Source organism: Haliotis cracherodii, unplaced genomic scaffold (assembly GCF_022045235.1).
Source record: "Haliotis cracherodii isolate W230 unplaced genomic scaffold, xgHalCrac1.p SCAF_9, whole genome shotgun sequence".
Classification (NCBI taxonomy): Eukaryota; Metazoa; Mollusca; class Gastropoda; order Lepetellida; family Haliotidae; genus Haliotis; species Haliotis cracherodii.
In genome coordinates, this window is record NW_027266343.1 from 36209965 (window position 1) to 36231017 (window position 21053).

General features: G+C 42.4%; 1 protein-coding gene across 1 annotated transcript; it reads left to right on the top strand.

The window, feature by feature from the left end:
* Window positions 1-17998, top strand: LOC139452323 (protein maph-9-like). Its single transcript, XM_071233757.1, has 12 exons — window positions 1-93; window positions 2107-2286; window positions 3153-3528; window positions 4787-4878; window positions 5999-6164; window positions 6643-7320; window positions 8632-8745; window positions 9506-9728; window positions 10587-10751; window positions 11412-11557; window positions 11893-12037; window positions 12920-17998. The coding sequence occupies exons 2-12, from the start codon at window positions 2121-2123 to the stop codon at window positions 13022-13024; spliced, it is 2376 nt and encodes a 791-aa protein (XP_071089858.1). The 5' UTR covers window positions 1-93; window positions 2107-2120; the 3' UTR covers window positions 13025-17998.
* The last annotated feature ends 3055 nt before the right edge of the window (window positions 17999-21053 follow it).

Below are 21053 nucleotides of genomic sequence, written 5' to 3' on the forward strand. Positions count from 1 at the left end.
TAAACATGGCTGACAATTTTTCATCGACATTGGTTTGAGAGAAGAACACAGGGCTACAAATCATCGTACCCGTACACATCGCACAACGAGCAGGTAAGGAGATATTTGTACCTTTCATTTTTATAGATCACCTGTAGATAGCCATCAATTCACTCCACAATTTGTTTTATTTTCAAATTGAATGCTCAAAGACATGCATTGACAAGAATATTTGACTGCGCTAAAAATGAAGTTTTGAAAATCAATTAAAACATTCTACATTCTTACTACTCGTAGCCAGTGCGCTCACTTTGTAAAGTAGACCGTGAGTTTATATTTCTTAGGATTTTCTTAGTTCTATTCAATACATGACCGTGGTGAAGTGTTAGTATTTTTAAGCCCACAAATTAAAATGATTCGCCAATGTATCAAATGAGATCTTACTCTTCTGGCTCATTGGTTAGAGATGCTGTTTACAGATGCGGGTAAGCCATAAACTCCACGTTGACTGGTGCTTCCTCCCAATAAGCACAAATGTTTGATTGAAATTAATTATCTACTTTGAGGTTAATTCGACTATAGTCAAATAATGTAAGAGGGTTTTAAAAAAATGGTAATTTCAACCAGGTAAGCTACAACCATGACAATAAGTTGCTTTTAACATGTTTATTGATCATGTTGGTCATCCTGTAATTAAAAACTGTGCAAGATTTAGAAAAGAAAAATGTCATTCACATAAACATATCGGATCTGATAACTGTAATAACCGCATATGTCACTGGTCACACAAGTTAGGGATAGGTAGGTTTTTGGTAGAATAACTATGAGATCACAATAACAGCATCAGCCCATGTTTCTGCCTACAGTGGAACAAGCACCTACACTGATAGCGAACTGTTATCTGTGAGGACCAATTGTCGCCAACTCTCCATCATGGTGCGCCTGTGATTGTATCTGGTTTTACTTTTGCTCGGTTTCATTAAGCGAGGAATATTTATCCAAATATGATGAACAAAACTGACACACTATATAATCACCTCGCTCAAATACATCTTTAGAAGCTTCATGCGGGCGGAGGGGCGGTCGGGTAGCCTAGTGGTTAAAGCGTTCGCTCTTCACGTCGAAGACCCGGGTTCGATTCCCGACATGGGTACAATGTGTGAATCCCATTTCTGGTGTCCCCCCGCCGTGATATTGCAGGAATATTGCTAAAAGCGGCGTAAAACCATACTCACTCACTCACTCAAGCGGGCGGTGTCACATGACTGTTTCTTGCATAAACAAAAATACAACAACATGATGATGCACATTCACTTCTGTGTTTGCTTTCTATCTCTCTGTCATTTCTTCCCCCAAATACAATTCTAAAATGGTTTAAACCCATTCGAGCTATTTAAAAAAAATGCATAACCCTGTCGTCGTGTTGTAACAGAAATCTTCTGAAACCTTTTCCACGGACAGAAATATGCACATTTGCTCATAGTTTCTCAAACATCAAAGTTATTGGTACAGTTAACATTATATACACACTGAATATTTCAGAAATAACCTGAAAAAATAACTGTTCGGTTACCAGTATATTTTTGTTTACTTTTCATATGTACTTATGATCATTCAGTGTGTAACAATGTGTTGGATCACAATTAAGGCTTGATTTAATTAGTTTACAGATTCTGCTGACACTTAACACATTAACATGCCTAAAACAAAGAAAAGTTGAAAAAAACTGAAAAGCATTATTTTTTGTAATTTGCTGAATGCAAACTTACGTGATCCCCTCAAGAAATCATGAAATATACAGAAAATAGGAAGGTAACAAGGAGACAAGCTTAACTATTAAATACTGTACAATGAGATAAGTTGTCTTTTTTTTAATATTTTGTTCTCACCCAATCAGCCAATCATGCAATAAAAAATCTGTACACAAATGACAAGTCTTTATAATTATTATGGTGTGTTGTATGTTTATGTAGTTTAGACACCTTAATCTTAATGTTAATATTCATATTTGTTTGTCTGCACTGTAACCATGGTAACTAGACAAACTCATCATCCATCCCGACCCAGATAATCATGATAATGTATGAATAACCATGCAAATGATTTTATGACTTTTCTTTGTCACAGTGTAAAGTTTAAGGATGGACTACCACCAAGATTACGACGAAGTAGATGCACCTCTCCGACAGAGAAAGCCTAAAGCAAAGAATTCATTTCAGAGGGAGCTGGATGCTACAATCAAACAAAGAAGAAACTTGGGCCTGGCTGCTGATGTCACAACCAGTGAAGGGAGTGGTGAAGAAGATGGTATGTTTACAGTGATACTATTAGGCTAATTAATAGTCTTGGTTCTCAGGCACCACCCCATTCATCATAAAGTCTGTGTCACGTTTGGTTTTCATTTCCATTTTCCAAAAAAATATAAAAATCCTAACACTTAAACACAATGCTCAAAAACGATTTGAAAATATAAACAAAAACGAAACATGCAATGAACTTTATATGATGTGGGCAGTGCCTGAGAACCAAGACTGTCATTTTTGTTAGCCTTAGGGCTAGACATTGCAAGAGTAAGGAAAAGAATAGATGAACTTCTTTATTACAATTAAGAGGGACGTTTCGGTGTAGGTTCTAACACCGTTATGAAGCAAGAGGAATCATGTTTATCTTTGTAATCATGTTTATCTGTTTACTACGAGCAAGATAATGTCTTCTTTTATTAACCTTTATTATGTATATTTGTGTTACCATGGTTACGTTGTGTCCAGAATCTCAAACTGAATATTGCAAAAATTCATATGTTTTATCTGATTTAAGGATCATTCGTCATTATCATGACAACAGTAACAACATTATTTTCAATTCTATTGTAATAACTCCCTTTTTGGACTAGGTAAGAATTGGTTTCTAGCACTTTATTGCTTGTCGTAAAAAGGCTACTAATTTGGGTAGGTGGTCTGATTTGCTGACCTGGTTGATTGCATATCATCGTACCCCGACAGTGTGGGGTGTTACTCATGATATCAACCACTAGTTTGTCTGACACTGACACAGATATTTGCTGGCTTCCGTGATACAGCTGGAATATTGCTGTCTGCAACGGAAGACAATAAACTAACATTGTATATATTCTAATCTAACGAAGATATTCAAACCATGCCTTTTCATGACAGAGCTAATAAGACAATACACACAAAACCATTCAACAACGTCTCCTTCACGGCAACGTCCTGGCTCTGCCAAAAAAAGGCCGCAGAGGCAACTGGATACCATGCCAAACTTGGATGAAACCTTACGACCCAGAGATGCTGGTAACATTTTGGGACGGGGTGGTCGAGACGATCACCGGGGCGTTCGAGATGATCACCTAGATCAAGAAGTAGCTAGCTATGCCAACAGGAACCTGCCGAACGTAGGTCGGAAAACGCCGTCCCCTCGGTCGGACTCGCTGCTTGGTAGGAAAACTCCCACTGGTAAGAAGACACCAACAAATGAAGGCCTGACGAAGGAAGACATCATCTTTGGTCGGAAGACGCCCACACAAGGAGGGTAAGATTTGGGTCTTTTATCAATATCGTTCTTCAATGGTATTTTACCTTTCAAGATATTCTGACAATCCTTCTTAAAAAAAATAATAGTCTTGGTTCTCAGACACCGCCCGCATCACCATAAAGTCTGCTGCATGTTTCATTTTTATTTCAATATTTAAAAAAAAATATTAAATCCTAATACTTAAAAACCATTGTGATCCAATATAGCACACAGTTACTTCCCTTTACTGCACATCTCGTGTTATGGTCATGGTGGCAATAGGAGTTTGTATGCTTGTTTATGTTGTTGTTCCCAGGTTGATGGTACACAACTATCAATTTGGTTACATACTAGTTTGAACAAGCAAAAAAAAAAAACACCACCCACCTGCACTATATTTTCAAAAGCCATTGCCTGAGAACCAATTCTTTTATTTTTGTAAGCCTAATGGCTTATGCACAGGTGTCTGCCATAAGGTGTCCGAGATGCAATGCACCGATAATGTGAAGCATTGTACAGGGAGCTGATTGCATGTACAGCGATATTTCTTCGAATCGAAGCACCACATTGTCTTTCTGCAATGCAGTTAAAATTGTCTCATGATAAATTTTATGAATATGTGGAGCTTTGATCACATGTTTCGGCATGAACACAGTGTGTCTGATGCCATTTTTTGTTGCCTCGCTAAAATAACAGGTTTTTTGGGGTCTTGCCCCACACTATAGCTTGACTTAAATGCTTTTATAAGTGATTTATAATCTATAATTACCAAAGTTATTCAAACTACGTGTTTATTTGAAAAGTGGAACCAATGTATGTCGCTAATGAGGTTGTCGCATGCCGTTATGGAACTTCTATTTTTTTATATGTTTGGATTGATATTCAGTTTCGAGGTTTAGTCATATTTAACCATACAAACATTTTTTCTGCTTATTTTGAGCTTTACGCCCTGTTTTTAAAATAGTGAGGCTTGCGTGTGTGGCTTCATTACTAGCGTCAGTGCATGTGTACCCATACTTCACGTATGTATTGGCCTAACGAAAATGTTGAAGCGAAAAACCAGCATCATGGCATGATGCTCTTAAAATAACTCTTTTTGACATGAAATTATCCTTTTTTTAGCCAACTGATTTCTCTAAAGCTTCAATTAGGGTTGGTATCTCTGTCATCGTATCCCAATTACGTAGATCGATGCTCATGTTAGGATTTCCTGTCGGTTTCTTTATTGTCCTGAATAAATATGAACAAATCCTCACTCTGTTCTTTTTCACAATAGGCTGCCCGACAGTCTCAGCAAGAAGCCATGGACTCCTCCAACATATCAGAAGCCAGCTGAGATGGAGTCGGGAAACAGAACTCCTTCTCCAGGTAACCATGGTAACATGATCTAATCTGGCCAACAGGTAGTGTAGGGAGCATTAAATACATGTTTGCCATGTGTAGTGTTGGGCGATGTCATATTAACCTTCTGATGATGCATGACCGCGGTCTAGTGGTAGAGTGTCCGCCCGGAGAGCGGAAGGTCCGGGGTTCGATGCCCGGCCGCGTCATACCAAAAGCCGTTAAAAGACGGTACTTGTTGTTGCCCTGCCTGGTGCTCGGCATGAAAGGGCTAAAACAAGGACTGGTCGGCTCAGAGTCAGTATACTGTGTCTGAGTGGGATATTCATGTTAAACTGCGGCATGGTATCTCAGTGAGCTAGCACTATAAATCGGCATTAGTCCGGACTAGTACAAGCAGCCACACAAACACACACACACACATGTACATGCACGTCGCTATATAAGTGCAATAATCTTGGACGCGACGTTAAACCCAATTTCACCTCACCTCACCTTTGATGATGCACTGTGGAGAAGAAAAATGTTTTTTTCGCAAAGCTAACTTCTGTTTAACTATGTTTTCAAATTATTCGCCTACAAAAAAGAAGGCAATAATCAGCTTGCTTTGTATTGTAAAATTTGTGATTTCAATTTTTTTTTCATGATATCTGTTGTTGAGTTGGATGCCATATGAAGCAGAATGTGCATTTGGCACCACCCATGATTTGGATCATGAGTGTGAATTCTGACTGAGAAGGCAATATTCAGCCGGATTAACTGGCATTGTGTTGTGGTGATCATTGAGGACACCTGAATGTCCCAGGTTAAAATAGGCCCTACTTATCTCATTGCTGGATACTGAATCAGTCCCAGTGAATTAGCTGAAGGCGTGTCATCAGGGTCAGTGCCCAATTGTTACTCATGTTGTCGGTCACTGGTTTGCCTGTTACCATGGTTACACACAAAAGGTACTATTGCTAGAATATTGCTAAATTGAGCATTTGCCTATTTCTCAGTCATTTTGATGGATGACAAATTTGGAAGCATACAGGATCAGTTGGCCTAATGCTTTGTAAAGAAAATAGTTCATTTAGCATTTTATCTGTGTTAGATCAGTGATATAAATTCAGACAGTGTAAACATTTCAGAAACCCTCTTTTCACAGCTGGCTCCCGAGGCCGAAACACTCCTTCCTCACTGCTTGATCCCATTTCGGAGAGCACAACTCCTCGAGGGGGTCCTAGGTCCTCGGCCACCACGCCCAGGGGCGATGGCAGGTCCAAACCCCGTCTCACTCGGCAACCCAGCACTGGCAGTGATAAGTCTCCCAGGTGAGTGTTGTCCCTGGTATTAAAACAAGTACTTAAACTCGTAACTTGTATGGAGAATTTCACTTTTCTTAAGATAAGTACATGTATATTTATATTCCAAATAGTTTAGGCTAACAGTTAAATAGAGAAATGTTTCTCAATGTGGTCCGTTGTTTTGTTTGTAGTGTATTAACACACAAATGCACACTTTAATAAGATAAGGCATAAGGAAAAATGATCACTAGCCGTGATCACTAGCCGTGGCAACATCTCATCAGAGAACCATTATCATTCAGTAGTATTTTACTTTTAATATGTTTACCTTGTAAGGATGAAAATTCCTGTTAGAACAATCATCACATTTTAACAGTGTTGTAATGCTAAACACACACAATAAATACCCATGATACTTAAACTCATTTCTTTTGTAGTTGTGTCAGTCAGCTATTTGATGAGCTTGTACACCATTTATGAGACATGTATTGTGTGTTCGTTCCAGACAGCTGTCCATTGAGACATCGCCTCGGTCTGACCGACCTGCTGTACTGCCGCGTGGGAGGGGACAGGAGGGCGAAGGTCTGAGAGGAAGGACAACTCCAACCATGGACCTGTTTGGAAAAACTCGACAAGATTCTCTTCTTGACGAAGTTGAGGAAAAACCGGAAAAGCAGCCGCGATTTCGGCGAGGCAGCGGAGATGGTCGTAAGACTCCGCCAGGGAGATCTGGGATCAGTGGTAGGAAAACCCCAGAGAGAACTTTATCAGGCAGGAAAACACCGGAAAGCCTGGCCAAAATTGATGGTAGAAAGACTCCAACAGGTGGAAAGAAATTCACAGGGCGCAAGACTCCCACAGAGGAGCGAGAAGTGGAGGAGAAGAAGCCAGAGAAGTCCCTCCTCGACTTCCTGACAGAGGACACAACACCTAAACCTGAGCCGAGGCAGAGGAGGAAGAGCAAGCCGGGGCTCTCGAAGGAGGGCTCTGGAGACTCCATCAGCAACGAGATAATGCAAGACTTTCGCCGCTCTCCTCCTCCGATGCGCTCAACGAATCAGTTCCGAGGGAGGCGAGATCAGAGCCCTGACAAGAGCTCGGTGTGTGAAGAGTTGGAGCGAGAACCAGGGTCAAGGTCAAGGACAGGGTCAGCAGGAGAGGAAGAAGGCAGCAGGACAAGGAAGTAAGATAATATGAACAGGTTTAACTGTAGTTCTTAAATGAGAGAGTGAGTGGTTTTGTGTGTCATCCATGTTGGAGCATTGTCACATTGTGTGTGTGTGTGTATAAATGAGTGTGTGTGCCTGTCTGTCTGTGTGTGTCTGTGCCTGTCTGTGTGCATTGTGTGTGTGTGTGTGTGTGTGTGTGTGTCCGGGTGTGTGTGTGTGTGTGTGTGCGTGCGTGCGTGCGTGCGTGCGTGCGTGCGTGTGTGCGTGTGTGTCTGTCTGTGTGTGTCTGTCTGTGTCGTGTGTGTGTGTGTGTGGTGTCTCTGTGTGTAGTTGTGTGGTCTATGTGTGTCTTGTCTGTGTGTGTGTATGTGTGTCTTGTCTCTGTGTGTGGTTGTGTTGTCTATGTGTGGTCTATGTGTGTCTTGTCTTTCTGTGAGTGTGTGTGTCTTGTCTCTGTGTGCGTGCGAGCACGCTTGTACACAGTTTACATGGACAACCCTCTCAGACACAGTATCCTTACTCCCTTATCCCCTTCTGTATCCCTTAATACCATGTAATTGTGCAGGGCTTAAATCGGTAGGCTACCACACTGCCCCTCAGGACAGAAGAAGGCAGGAATCTGAGTATTCCGTATAGTATACATGTATTATTTACTTGGCCTCCCCACGACATTATGGTAAAACTCACATTCCTGTAATCTTCTTTCTTGTTCGGGAAAGGCGGTCGGGTAGCCTAGTGGTTAAAGCGTTCGCTCGTCACGCCGAAGACCCGGGTTCGAATCCTGACATGGGTACAATGTGTGACGCCCATTTCTGGTGTCCCCCGGCGTGATATTGCTGGAATATTGCTAAAAGCGGCGTAAAACCAACTCACTCACTCTTGTTCGGGCGGGCCAGTGTAGTAACCTACTGGTTTAAACTTTTGCTCTGCGCACTGAAGTCTTGTGTATAATCCCAACATGGGCACAGAGGGTGATGCCCATTCTTCGTGATCGTTGATACACCACATATGTTTGTTTGTTTGTTTTGTTTGTTTGTTGTTTAACGCTGCAACTGGCAAAATTCCAGCTATATGATGGAGGTCTGCTATTAATCGAGTCTGGACCAGACAATCCAGTGATTGACATCATCAGCATTGAGCTACGCAATCGGGACATGATGACATGCATCAACCAAGTCAGTGAGCCTAACCAATTGCTCTCATTTGTCGCCTCTTATGATAAACATGGGTTGCAGAAAACCTGTTCTAAGCCAGAACTTCTACACCATGTACACTTCTGGAATGACTTGTTTGTGCGTTTGTGATACTGACTCCTGTTGCTCTAGGTCCGGCAATCAAACATCCACACATAAGGCTCTGGACAGTGCTATCAGCAAGGTGGCAGGTGCCCAGGATAAGAGTATGGCATTCATAGATCCAGAGTCACAGGGGAAGAATAGGTGAGTCTTATTAACATAACATACAAGCACTTTGTTTGAATAATCTTTAAGCTTAATTCATGGCCAGGGAGTTTTACTTTGGAATATGTGGTGGCAATCAATATATCTTGCCTTGACATCCAGCACCATTTTGAGGGCGTGCAGAAAGAAGCCCTGAATTGTAAAGATGTCTTGAAAATAGGAGGTTTATTATTGTGCATCCTACTCAGTCTAACATTACTTCATCTGAAAATGGTTAGGTTCTGTGGTACTGCATCTTCGAAAGGCAAGTGTGTCCACTTATCTATATCAAAGCCTCGTTTCTAATTGCCACATCAAGGCCACCTTTCTTGGCTCGACCCTGGCGCCATCTTGTGTAGATCATGAGTTGTGCCCCTTGTAATGAAAACGCAATATCCAATCAGATAGCTGTTCTTAACTCGTAAAGCTTCACGAAGATGGTGACTACCATAGGCGATGACCTAGTCGATCAGATAAAGAAAATCGGGATTTCATCCCTGACACAAAAACATAGGCAAGACAGGCAGCAGTAAAATCACTTTCAGACGAAGGTGCACAGTTGTGGATGTTGATTTTGTGAAACGTTCTCTGAATGGACTACCGATATGTGCGATAGTCCAATCATATTTAGCATAGGAAAGTGGGCTTGATGTCGCAAGGGTTGAAATAAGTGTTTGATGATAAGGCTAGTGGACGCTCTTGCCTCAGGAAGATGATGATACTGTGGTTTGTTTATAAATGCGTAATCTTTGCCATAAAGTGTGAAGAAGACTGAGGGAAAAGAACGAAAACAAAAGCCCAAGCCGCGGTACCCCACCATGCCAGGGGAGACAACTCCAACCAGTGAAATCAACTTTGAGGATACAGCCAGTATCAGGAAGGCGATCTATGACCAGTGGTACCAGCAGCGGATGGAAACGGCGAAGAAGTCCTTGGTGGAGAAGAAGAAGCAAGAGAAGGAAGAGGAAGAGAAGAAGAAAAAGGTAGGCCATAACAATACATGTCGTTGTCAATATCTAAAACTCTCAAATGACGTTTGATGTATTTTCTTAGTTTGCCATTGTGTGCCTTTAGTAAGTGCTCTAGTTTTCAAAAGGACATTATAATATATAATAAATTGTAGCATGATCACGAGGGGTATATGGAGTTTTTATGTGTCCCATGTTAAGTTTTACACCACGAGCCAGAGTGATCCTGCTACAACAAATTTATCTTACTGACATGTTTTAATGTGACATTGTAAAAGAATTAACACAAATTCAAAATTGATAGAAAACAGCTGTTTGATTGAGCATGTTGAGTGCTATGTCACATGACTTCCATTCACTCGGAAAAAGCTCGGTTTTAACCTGGATGTCATGCACTGTTGTATTGGGTTTTAACCTGGATGTCATGCACTGTTGTGTCAGGTTTTAACTTGGATTTCATGCACTGTTGTATCGGGTTTTAACCTGGATTTCATGCTCTTTTGTATCGGGTTTTAACCTGGATGTCATGCACTGTTGTATCAGGTTTTAACCTGGATGTCATGCACTGTTGTATCGGGTTTTAACCTGGATGTCATGCACTGTTGTATCAGGTTTTAACCTGGATGTCATGCACGGTTGTATCGGGTTTTAACCTGGATGTCATGTACTATTGTATGGTGTTCAACCTGGATGTCATGTACTATTGTATGGTGTTTAACCTGGATGTCATGTACTCTTGTATGGTGTTCAACCTGGATGTCATGTACTGTTGTATCGGGTTTTAACCTGGATGTCATGTACTATTGTATCGGGTTTTAACCTGGATGTCATGCACTGTTGTATGGTGTTAAACCTGGATGTTGTGTTTGTCAGGCCAAGGAGGAGAAGGAGACTGAGGCCAAGCTGTCTTATCAGGCCTGGGTCGACCAGAAGAAAGGCACCTACTTTAAAGACAAACAGAAGCAGAAGAGACAAGAAGAGATGAAAAAAGAGAAAGATCGACAAGAACAGGAAACCAAAAGGGCAGATGCTAAAAAAGTAAGACGATGGTGGATGGTGTGTGTGTGAAAGGAAATGGTTCTACCAATTTGCATTCTTTATGTTGAAGGGGCGGTCGGGTAGCCTAGTGGTTAAAGCGTTCGTTCGTCACGCCGAAGACCCGGGTTCGATTCCCGACATGGGTACAATGTGTGAAGCCCATTTCTGGTGTCCCCCGCTGTGATTTTGCTGGAATATTGCTAAAAGCAGCGTAAAACCATACTCAATCACTCACTCACTCACTCACTCACTCACTCACTCACTCACTCTCTATGTTGAAAGGTTTTTCAGTCAGGATTGTAGAGCATTTGCAGGTTCATGTCGTCAGTTATATTACACCAACAGTGCTTGAAATTATATGGGGTCTTCGAATCTATGATGTTTGTTCTTACCCAACATTTCCTAAGGACTACACCTTTGACGAAAGATGACTATTTTGGGCCTTAGCAAATGTTGAGTTGTATAATTTAATTGAGGGACCTCCTAAATCCTTGTACATTTGGGGAATGACATAGATATTCCTACTTAATTTCGAACACTGCAGCAATCAAAGGTTCAAATGTTATGGTTAAGAGACCTACCGAAGCAGGTCTGAGTAGTGAATGAATCACCACTGGGTTTGAACTAGAGCAAGGCTAACAGTGTCGGATGTATTTTCAGTTGTTTGAAACATGGAAAGAGCAGAAAGACAATACACTTGTGCAGAAGGCGAGGAAACAGAGGAATTTAGAAGAGGAGAGGAAGCAGATTGAAGAAGAGAAGAAGGATATGAAGAGACAGACCTCACAGACGGCATTCAGGGGATGGTAAAGAAATAACATCTTCACCAAATGTTTGAAGGGCTAGGTCTCAAGATCCATTAATATTACCCTGGTGTCTTTTCAAAAGTCAGGGGCAGTGGGGTAGCCTAGTGGTTATAGCGTTCGCTCGTCACGCTGAAGACCCGGGTTCGATTCCCGACATGGGTACAATGTGTGAAGCCCATTTCTGGTGTCCCCCGCCATGATATTGCTGGAATATTGCTAAAAGCGGCGTAAATTCATACTCACTCACTCATTGTTTCAAGAGTCTTGCACTCAGTATCAATATATAAATATATGAACTTATTTGTAAGTTTTTTCATTATGATGTTGATTTGCAGGAAAGCCAAGAAAGATGTCGTCTTGACAAAGCAAGCCAGAGAGGAGAAAGTAAAGAAGAGGAATCAGGCTAAAAATGAGGAATATGATAAGATAACGCGGGATGAAGAGGCCATGGATCGTTATCAAGAGTGGCTCAGGGAAAAGGTCAGACATTGTTGTCAGTTAGTAGCTGTAGTGAGTGAGCGAGACCCGTGAAGATTTCGGGGTAGAATAGGTCTTCAGCAACCCATGCTTGCCGTAAAAGGCGACTATGCTTGTCGTAAAAGGCGACTAACGGGATCCGGTGGTCAGGCTCGCTGACTTGGTTGATGCATCTCATTGATCCCAATTGCATAGATCGATGCTCATGATATTAATCACTGGATTGTCTGGTCCAGACTTGATTATTTACAGACCGCAGTATGGCAAACCCCATGTGGCTGATATGCTGATCTTAAGGATCTGCCTATTTCTGGTGTCCCTTTTCTGGGGTATTACTGGAATATTGTCAAAAGCAGCGTAAAACCATACTCACTCACTCACTCACTTAAGGATCTGATATGCTGTCATAGTTGAACAACATTTTCAAAGATCTAGGAAGGTATTGATTTGAAGCATTCTGGGTAGATTGAAGTAATGAGATTTTGTTTTTCAAACAATAGACCATAGAGCTATTCATAGAACTATCTCCATTGGGGACGCGAAAAAACATCCAACAATCAGGCTTCCTGTCATACTATGTCCTTGATGTCATCAGCCAAACTATCACAGAGTAAACGCTTTTGAAACGAATGCTAGAGACTGTTTGTTACACTCCAGCTGATATGAAGCTCACTCATTATTGGATGTCTTTATACGCCAGGGAACGGTCGGATAGCCTAGTGGTTAAAGCGTTCGCTCGTCACGCCGAAGACCCAGGTTCGATTCCCGACATGGGTACAATGTGTGAAGCCCATTTCTGGTGTCCCCCCCCCCCTGATATTGCTTGAATATTGCTAAAAGCGGCGTATAAACCATACTCACTCACTCACTCGCTTTATTTGCCAGGAAAAGAGAGACAAACAGAATCGACGGCAGGTCACCTTGAGGTCAGAGGAGGACTACAAGCCAGCATGGAGCCCAGCAAACAGGACCATCCCCTTCGGACGCTGACCTCCGGCCGTTCGGTCGTGTAAGAGGGCATTTTGGAGGGGAACACACAGTGCACATGCCTTCTATAACATAGAGGCACACCCATTGCAGTGTCGGAAATCAAACATGGAGCTCTTGTCATTGCATAGCTGCCATCTGTCCCACATTTTTGTATTTGTTAGGAAGTTGGATCTAAAAAATGATGACATTCTTTGGAAAGAAAATTACAAGGACTAAATTTTCATATATATCAGTAAAGAGAGTGTAGTTATATATGACACTGCTACGAATGCTTTGTCTTTGTCGACTGGTATGAAGTCTATTTATAATGTTGCATCTGTCTACTTGAGACATACTATCAGCTGTTGCTGTCGAAATAGAAACAAAACAATAATATTATCAACTGATTTTCGGAATCACATGGACATGGCACTATTGTAGATGCTTCATATCTTTGGTGTCTCGACAAGAAGATCGCAACAAAATACTGATGGTATTTTGGGGAAGTTGGCAGCTGTGCACTTATGTTAAAAGTTAAGGATAATTGGGTACTCAGATTCAAATACTATCAATCCAAACCTCAGAGCCCTCCAGATCCCCCTCAACTTTAGAGGGGCACGGGTGGCCCAGTCGTCTTAGGCGCCGCGATTCGCTGTGCAGAGTTGCGTTCCTTGGGCACGCCAGAAACCTATGATTGTGGGTTCGAATCCCGAGTTGACCCGATTATGTTTCCAGGTTTGTCAGCACCATACCCGTGCTCGTGGGTTTCACCCAGGTTTCACGCCGCGATACAACTGGAATAATGTTAAAAGCGGTGTTTAACCAAACTCACTCACTCAACTTTCGACCACTGCATGCTCTCATTTGTGGATATGGTAGAGTTTGAAGCTGATTGCCCCTAAGTGTTGTTATGGAACTGTTTGTATGGGTATTAGCCTCAGGATTGGAAGTCAATATTTATTCCCTCCGACATAATGTTTTAAGGTTAACAAAATCAAGAATAAGGATGAAGATTTCAGAAAAGGGTTTATATGATTGGTCAGTGTTCCGTCCATGTTATCTTGGCAATCATGACAGTTCTGTTAAGCCTGTGTATAGTGATTTGGAGAAAATAACTTTGACATTCAGTCATGTCGTGTCAAATCTGTTTTAACATATTGTATATATACACAACAAAGAAGATATTACATTTCACTGCAACCAGCTGATGCAGCATTTAATATCACTCTCTCATGGCATAGAATCTGTCCCACACACTGAACATCAATATTCACCTATGTTATCAGCAATATGTCTCTACATAGACTTGTTTTTTATTGTTCAAGGATGAGATATGTGGCTGATTAGATGATGTACAGCATATATTATATAGAGAAGTATTTATTGTCTGTTATTTCATCCCCATGTCTTATGTAGTAACAATCATCCTTTCCGCAACTGTCATAATATATGGCAATGTTTCATGTTCATATTTATTTCATTTATTAAGTGCTTAACTTACCTGATGGCAAATGTTTTATACTTTTATCATGTTTCCTTCATTATGAGGTGGAAGCACCTCTCCCCCTGTATTTCTTACTGTTAAGTAAGATTGTGTCCATGACGGCAGACACTTCCTGTTTTATATGCTGTATTTGTTACGGTGATTGTTTCTGCAGGAACACTTTACTGTTGGGCTTGTGTATCATGGCAGTGGTTTTGCTGCCTTTTTATGCTACTTATATTACTTATAATTTTGTAGGGGCGGTTGGGTAGCCTAGTGGTTAATGCGTCCGCTAGTCACATCAAAGACCCGGGTTCGATTCCCAACATATGGGTACAATGTGTGAAGCCCATTTCTGGTGTCCCCCACCGTGATATTGCTGGAATATTGCTAAAAGCGGCTTAAAACCATACTCACTCACTCACTATAATTTTGTATCTGGTAAAATCCTGTATTATTTCATACTGTTCACTTGTTATGTTGATGTGGATAAGTGTTTTTTATTTCTGCATTTTAGCATGTGACTCATGGTTTTAGAGTTTGCTGGTACAAGAAAAATTAGAAGTGAAACTAGTAAAACATAGGTTTGATCCAGACTTGTAATGTCATATAGGAATTGTTGTTGTCTTATGGGGATCGGTTGGTCATAATGGGTGCTGGGGAATACTTGTACTTGGAGGTGGACCTCCTGGTGGGACTCCCCTCAGCTTTATCCTGGGTACCCTACAGAGGGTTTCATGACTGGTGTTCATGTGTCCTTTGTAACCGTGGTAACCTTGTACCCCATTAGAAGCAGTCTAATCTGTAACCATGGTAACTGACTGTCCTTGTACCCCAACAGTGTGTTTCATGGCTCCTCTAAACCATGGTAACTGACTGTATTCGTACCCCAATAGGGTGGATTATGAGTCCTCTATGACCATGGTAACTGACTGTCCTCTACCCCAACGCGGGGGATCATGGCTCCTCTGTAACCATGGTAACTGACTCTCATTGTACCCCAATGGGGTTAATCATGGTTCCTCTATGACCATGGTAACTGACTGTCCTCGTACCCCAACACGGTAGATCATGGCTCCTCTGTAACCATGGTAACTGAATCTCCTTGTACCCCAATGGGGTTAATCATGGCTCCTCTATGAGCATGGTAACTGACTGTCCTCGTTCCCCAACGCGGTGGATCATGGCTCCTCTGTAACCATGGTAACTGAATCTCCTTGTACCCCAATGGGGTTAATCATGGCTCCTCTATGAGCATGGTAACTGACTGTCCCTGTGACCTACTTTGATAGTTTTACTTAATCTTGTCTTCGTTATTAACCTGTGTGAGTAAAATGAAGTCTCATTCTGTGCACTTTTATATGAACTAATTTATTTTATGCTGGACACTTTACGCTACTCATAATTTTAGTCATTTCGTCAGTTTAATGTAACCTGTATTTTGTGTGTTTAAACAGTGTGTCTCGATAGAATAATGCTGCTTGAATGATGGTACTGTTTCGATTGGCTGTGATATGAACATTCTCATTTATTTGTTGTTGTCCTTGATTACTTACATGCCACTTTTTCCTTTGTGACCTCAGTTTGTGTAGTAACCATATATAATAATCACACCATTCTTTGTTATTCTGGTGAGAAATGGTGCCACCATGTAGGATGATTAATTACTCAAACTAGCATGCAATCTGTTCATCTGTGGGGAGGGACATGATCACATTGTCCCAGCTGATCAGCCACACCTGTAATCAGTACACCTGTAGGGAGGGACACGATCAGATTGTCCCAGCTGATCAGCCACACCTGTAATCAGTACACCTGTAGGGAGGGACATGATCACACTGTCCCAGCTGATCAGCCACACCTGTAATCAGTACACCTGTAGGGAGGGACATGATCAGATTGTTCCAGCTGATCAGCCACACCTGTAATCAGTACACCTGTAGGGAGGGACATGATCACATTGTCCCAGCTGATCTGCCACACCTGTAATCAGTACACCTGTAGGGAGGGACATGATCATGCTGTCCCAGCTGATCAGCCACACCTGTAATCAGTACACCTGTAGGGAGGAACATGATCACGTCCCAGCTGATCAGCCACACCTGTAATCAGTACACATGTAGGGAGGGACATGATCACATTGTCCCAGCTGATGAGCCACACCTGTAATCAGTACACCTGTAGGGAGGGACATGATCACGTCCCAGCTGATGAGCCACACCTGTAATCAGTACGCCTGTAGGGAGGGACATGATCACGTCCCAGCTGATGAGCAACACCTGTAGCGAGGGACATGATCAGATTGTCCCAGCTGATCAGCCACACATGTAATCAGTACACCTGTAGGGAGGGACATGATCCCGTCCCAGCTGATGAGCCACACCTGTAATCAGTACACCTTTTGGGAGGGACATGATCAGATTGTCCCAGCTGATGAGCCACACCTGTAATCAGTACACCTGTGGGGAGGGACATGATCATGTCCCAGCTGATGAGCCACACCTGTAATTAGTACACCTGTAGGGAGGGACATGATCACGTCCCAGCTGATGAGCCACACCTGTAATCAGTACGCCTGTAGGGAGGGACATGATCACGTCCCAGCTGATGAGCAACACCTGTAGCGAGGGACATGATCAGATTGTCCCAGCTGATCAGCCACACATGTAATCAGTACACCTGTAGGGAGGGACATGATCCCGTCCCAGCTGATGAGCCACACCTGTAATCAGTACACCTTTTGGGAGGGACATGATCAGATTGTCCCAGCTGATGAGCCACACCTGTAATCAGTACACCTGTGGGGAGGGACATGATCATGTCCCAGCTGATGAGCCACACCTGTAATTAGTACACCTGTAGGGAGGGACATGATCACGTCCCAGCTGATGAGCCACACCTGTAATCAGTACGCCTGTAGGGAGGGACATGATCACGTCCCAGCTGATGAGCAACACCTGTAGCGAGGGACATGATCAGATTGTCCCAGCTGATCAGCCACACCTGTAATCAGTACAGTACTCCAGGACTATTTATTGCACACATCTTCAGCTGCAGATAGCACGATGATTACATTGTATTGTGCAAGATGACTACATCCTTGAGGACAGCCAGATGCAATTTGAGATGATATTTACTAAAGATGAACTCCGTCCTGTGATGGTGAATCTCAGGTCACAGTTTATATGTACATACGTGAGGTGAAAAGATGGGGAGGCCCTCGTTCCACATGGATTCATATGATAATTTACTTTTTATTTATGTAAAGACACAGTTTAACTTGCACAGCAAGAAGTTGACTGGTGCAGTGTTGAAATAGAAACTATAGAACATCCATGTCCATTTTGTTAGCAGTGTGATAAATAATGTATTACTATTTCAATTGTCTACCATATTTGATACCCTTTTAAAACTCTTACTTTCTACCAGATTAACACGTTTTGGCAGTGTAGACTGGTGGACATGTGTTGTTGGATTGTGAAAATAGATGTAATGACGTGCCAGCTTGTAAAATAAATGGCATCACTTGTTATATAAGTCTTTCTTATTGTTTGTGAGTCCTAATGGACAGGTCCCGTGAAGATTCCGGGGTAGAATAGGTCTTCAGCAACCCATGCTTGCCGTAAAAGGTGACATGCACGTCGCTATATAAGTGCAATTATCTTGGACGCGACGTTAAACCCCATTTCACCTCACCCCTAACTGCAGTTCTATACCACTGAGATACCATGCCGCAATGTATCAAGAAAAAAACCCTCAGGTAAAGGCTTTGTTTTATCACACTGATGACGAGACGCCATCTTTCAACTTCTTTTGGTATGACACACCCGGGGACCAAACAACCGCTCTGAGGGTAGACGCTCTGCCCACTAGGCCACGGAGGCGGTCCCGTTGATCACTAGAAATTATTACAACAATGAATAGTACCGTCATTAAATTAAAGGAGGAATTTAACAATGTGATATAGCCGATATGTCATCAACACCGTGTTACACTTTTCTAGATGTGTATGTATTTCCTCCATAAAACGACCCATGAAGATTCCGGGGTAGAATAGGTCTTCAGCAACCCATGCTTGCCGTAAAAGGTGACCATGCTTGTTGTAAAAGACGACAAACGGGATCGGGTGGTCATGCTCGCTGACTTGGTTGATGCATCTCATCGATCCCAATTGATGATATTAATCACTGGATTATCTGGTCCACACTCGAATATTTACAGACAGCCGTCATATAGCTGGAATATTGCTGAGTGCGGCGTTAAACAACAAACCACCACCACCACCAACAACAACAACAACCTAATGGGCAGGGGCAGTGGAGTGGCCTAGTGGTTAAAGTGTTCGCTCGTCACGCTGAAGACCCGGGTTGATTCCCCACATGGGTACTATGTGTGATGCCCATTTTCCGGTGTCCCCGTCGTGATATTGCTGGAATATTGTTAAAAGTGACGTAAAACCATACCCACTCACCTAATGGGGAACTGAAAGTCAAGTGATTGCTGTTTCTTGGTTGCCAGACCTCATGCGTTTGAATCCCATGAATATTCTTCATTTCATGAGGGGCGGTCGGGTAGCCTAGTGGTTAAAGCGTTCGTTCTTCACGCCGAAGACCTGGGTTCGATTCCCGACATAGGTACAATGTGTGAAGCCCATTTCTGGTGTCCCCCGCCATGATATTGCTGGAACATTGCTAAAAGCGGCGTAAAACCATACTCACTCACTCACTCTTCTTTACATGTTAAAACAGTTGCTGAGTTAAACAAAACGAGCTGTTCTACCAGTTCCACTAAACCTTGGAAGCTGAAAGAAGTGGGTCTTCAATCCTTGCGTCCAGAAACTTCTGTCTTATAGTGAACTTCAAAAGATGACAATTTTGACTGGGACTGTGTGATATGGGTTCCGGGCCCCTATAAACAGTGTCTCAGTTACATCACAGGCAGTGGGGTAGCCTAGTGGTTGAAGTTTTCGCTCGTCATGAAGACCTTGGTTCGATTCCCATGGGTACACTGTGCAATATCTGTTATATTGCTGGAATATTGCTGAAAGTGGCATAAAACCATTCTCATTCACTCACAGACTGCTATCTTAAGTGGGAGGAAAATCCAAAGGGATAATTAAAACGGTACCCTAAATTTAAATCTAGTTTGCTTGAGCAAATTTGATTTCAACCCATGTTCAACAGATCCTGTCACTTCAAAGGGACGGTCGGGGGGTCGGGTAGCCTAGTGGTTAAAGCGTTCGCTCGTCACGCCCGGGTTCGATTCCCGACATGGGTACAATGTGTGAAGCCCATTTCTGGTGTCCCCCGCCGTGATATTGCTGGAATATTGCTAAAAGCGGCGTAAAACCATACTCACTCACTCAAAGGGACGGTGCAGAGAATTGTTGGGTCTTGGACTAGATTTAACTAGGTAGACTACACAGATGATATACAACGCTCATTTAAACTACATCGTGACTGTTAACCGAACTACATAACCAATTCATCACAGACAGGCGAGGTACACACTTCAGCATCTGAAGATAATTGTGATCTCACAATCCAGTGTTCAAGAAATGGCATGCAAAACCGCTACAAAACAGATGGCAAATCCATCTAATATTCAGGTAGATCAGGCTGTTCACCAATCTGTTCTGTATTATAGGTAACGTCTCTCAGCCTATGCAAATACATCTATTTAAATACTCATGTACGTCCCTATGAGAGAGACCCGTGAATATCCGAGGTAGAATAGCTCTTCAGCAACCTATGCTTGCCGTTAAAGGCGACTGTGCTTGTCGTAAGAGGCGACTAACGGGATCGGGTGGTCAGGCTCGCTGACTTGGTTGATGAATGTCATCGATCCCAATTTGTGTGGATCGATGCTCATGATATCAATCACTGGATTGTCTGGTCCAGACATGATTATTTACAGACCACCTTCATATAGCTGGAATATTGCTGAGTGCGGCGTTAAACAACAAAACAACCAGCCAACCCTATGAGAGACACCCTTATGGTGTCTCATCAGAAATCTACCACATACCTGACAATGGATATGAGCCTGCATTTGGGTTAGAATAGGTCCCCAGCAACCTATGCTGGTCGTAAGAGGGGACCAAATGGAATGGGTGGCCGTCCTTGGTAAATTTGATTGCGTGTCACTATATCCTCACGGCGTGGATCGCTGCTTACAATATCAATCACTGGAGTGTACGATTCTGACTATATAATAAGCATGTGTTTATGAATCACTATCATTTAGTAATAATACCAGGTGTTCGCAAAAAAAGTAAGTATTCTGCGCAACTATTTTGATCCATCACAAACACATGAAAAGGCATGTGACCTATTCACCTGCCAAAAGCATGGGAACATTGGTACAAGTCAAAATAGGGAATTGCATTGGACATTTTGGTCACTGATGCATCAAATCTGCAAATACCCTCCACATGTCTACCACAAAGCGTTAAAGTATTGGATGTTGTACATAACCCTGAATAAACAACTTTTGACCAAGTGTGGTATGACCCTCTGAAACTTTCGTGGGAACAGCATGCTCGATTGTTCCTGATAAGTTGTGAAA

Excerpts from the sequence above, each read along its gene's own strand:
- LOC139452323 (XM_071233757.1), top strand. The coding sequence starts at position 2,121 with ATGGACTACCACCAAGATTACGACGAAGTAGATGCACCTCTCCGACAG. Across the intron at positions 2,287-3,152 it reads AGGGAGTGGTGAAGAAGATG|AGCTAATAAGACAATACACA; the intron begins GTATGTTTACAG and ends TTTTCATGACAG. Across the intron at positions 3,529-4,786 it reads AAGACGCCCACACAAGGAGG|GCTGCCCGACAGTCTCAGCA; the intron begins GTAAGATTTGGG and ends TTTTCACAATAG.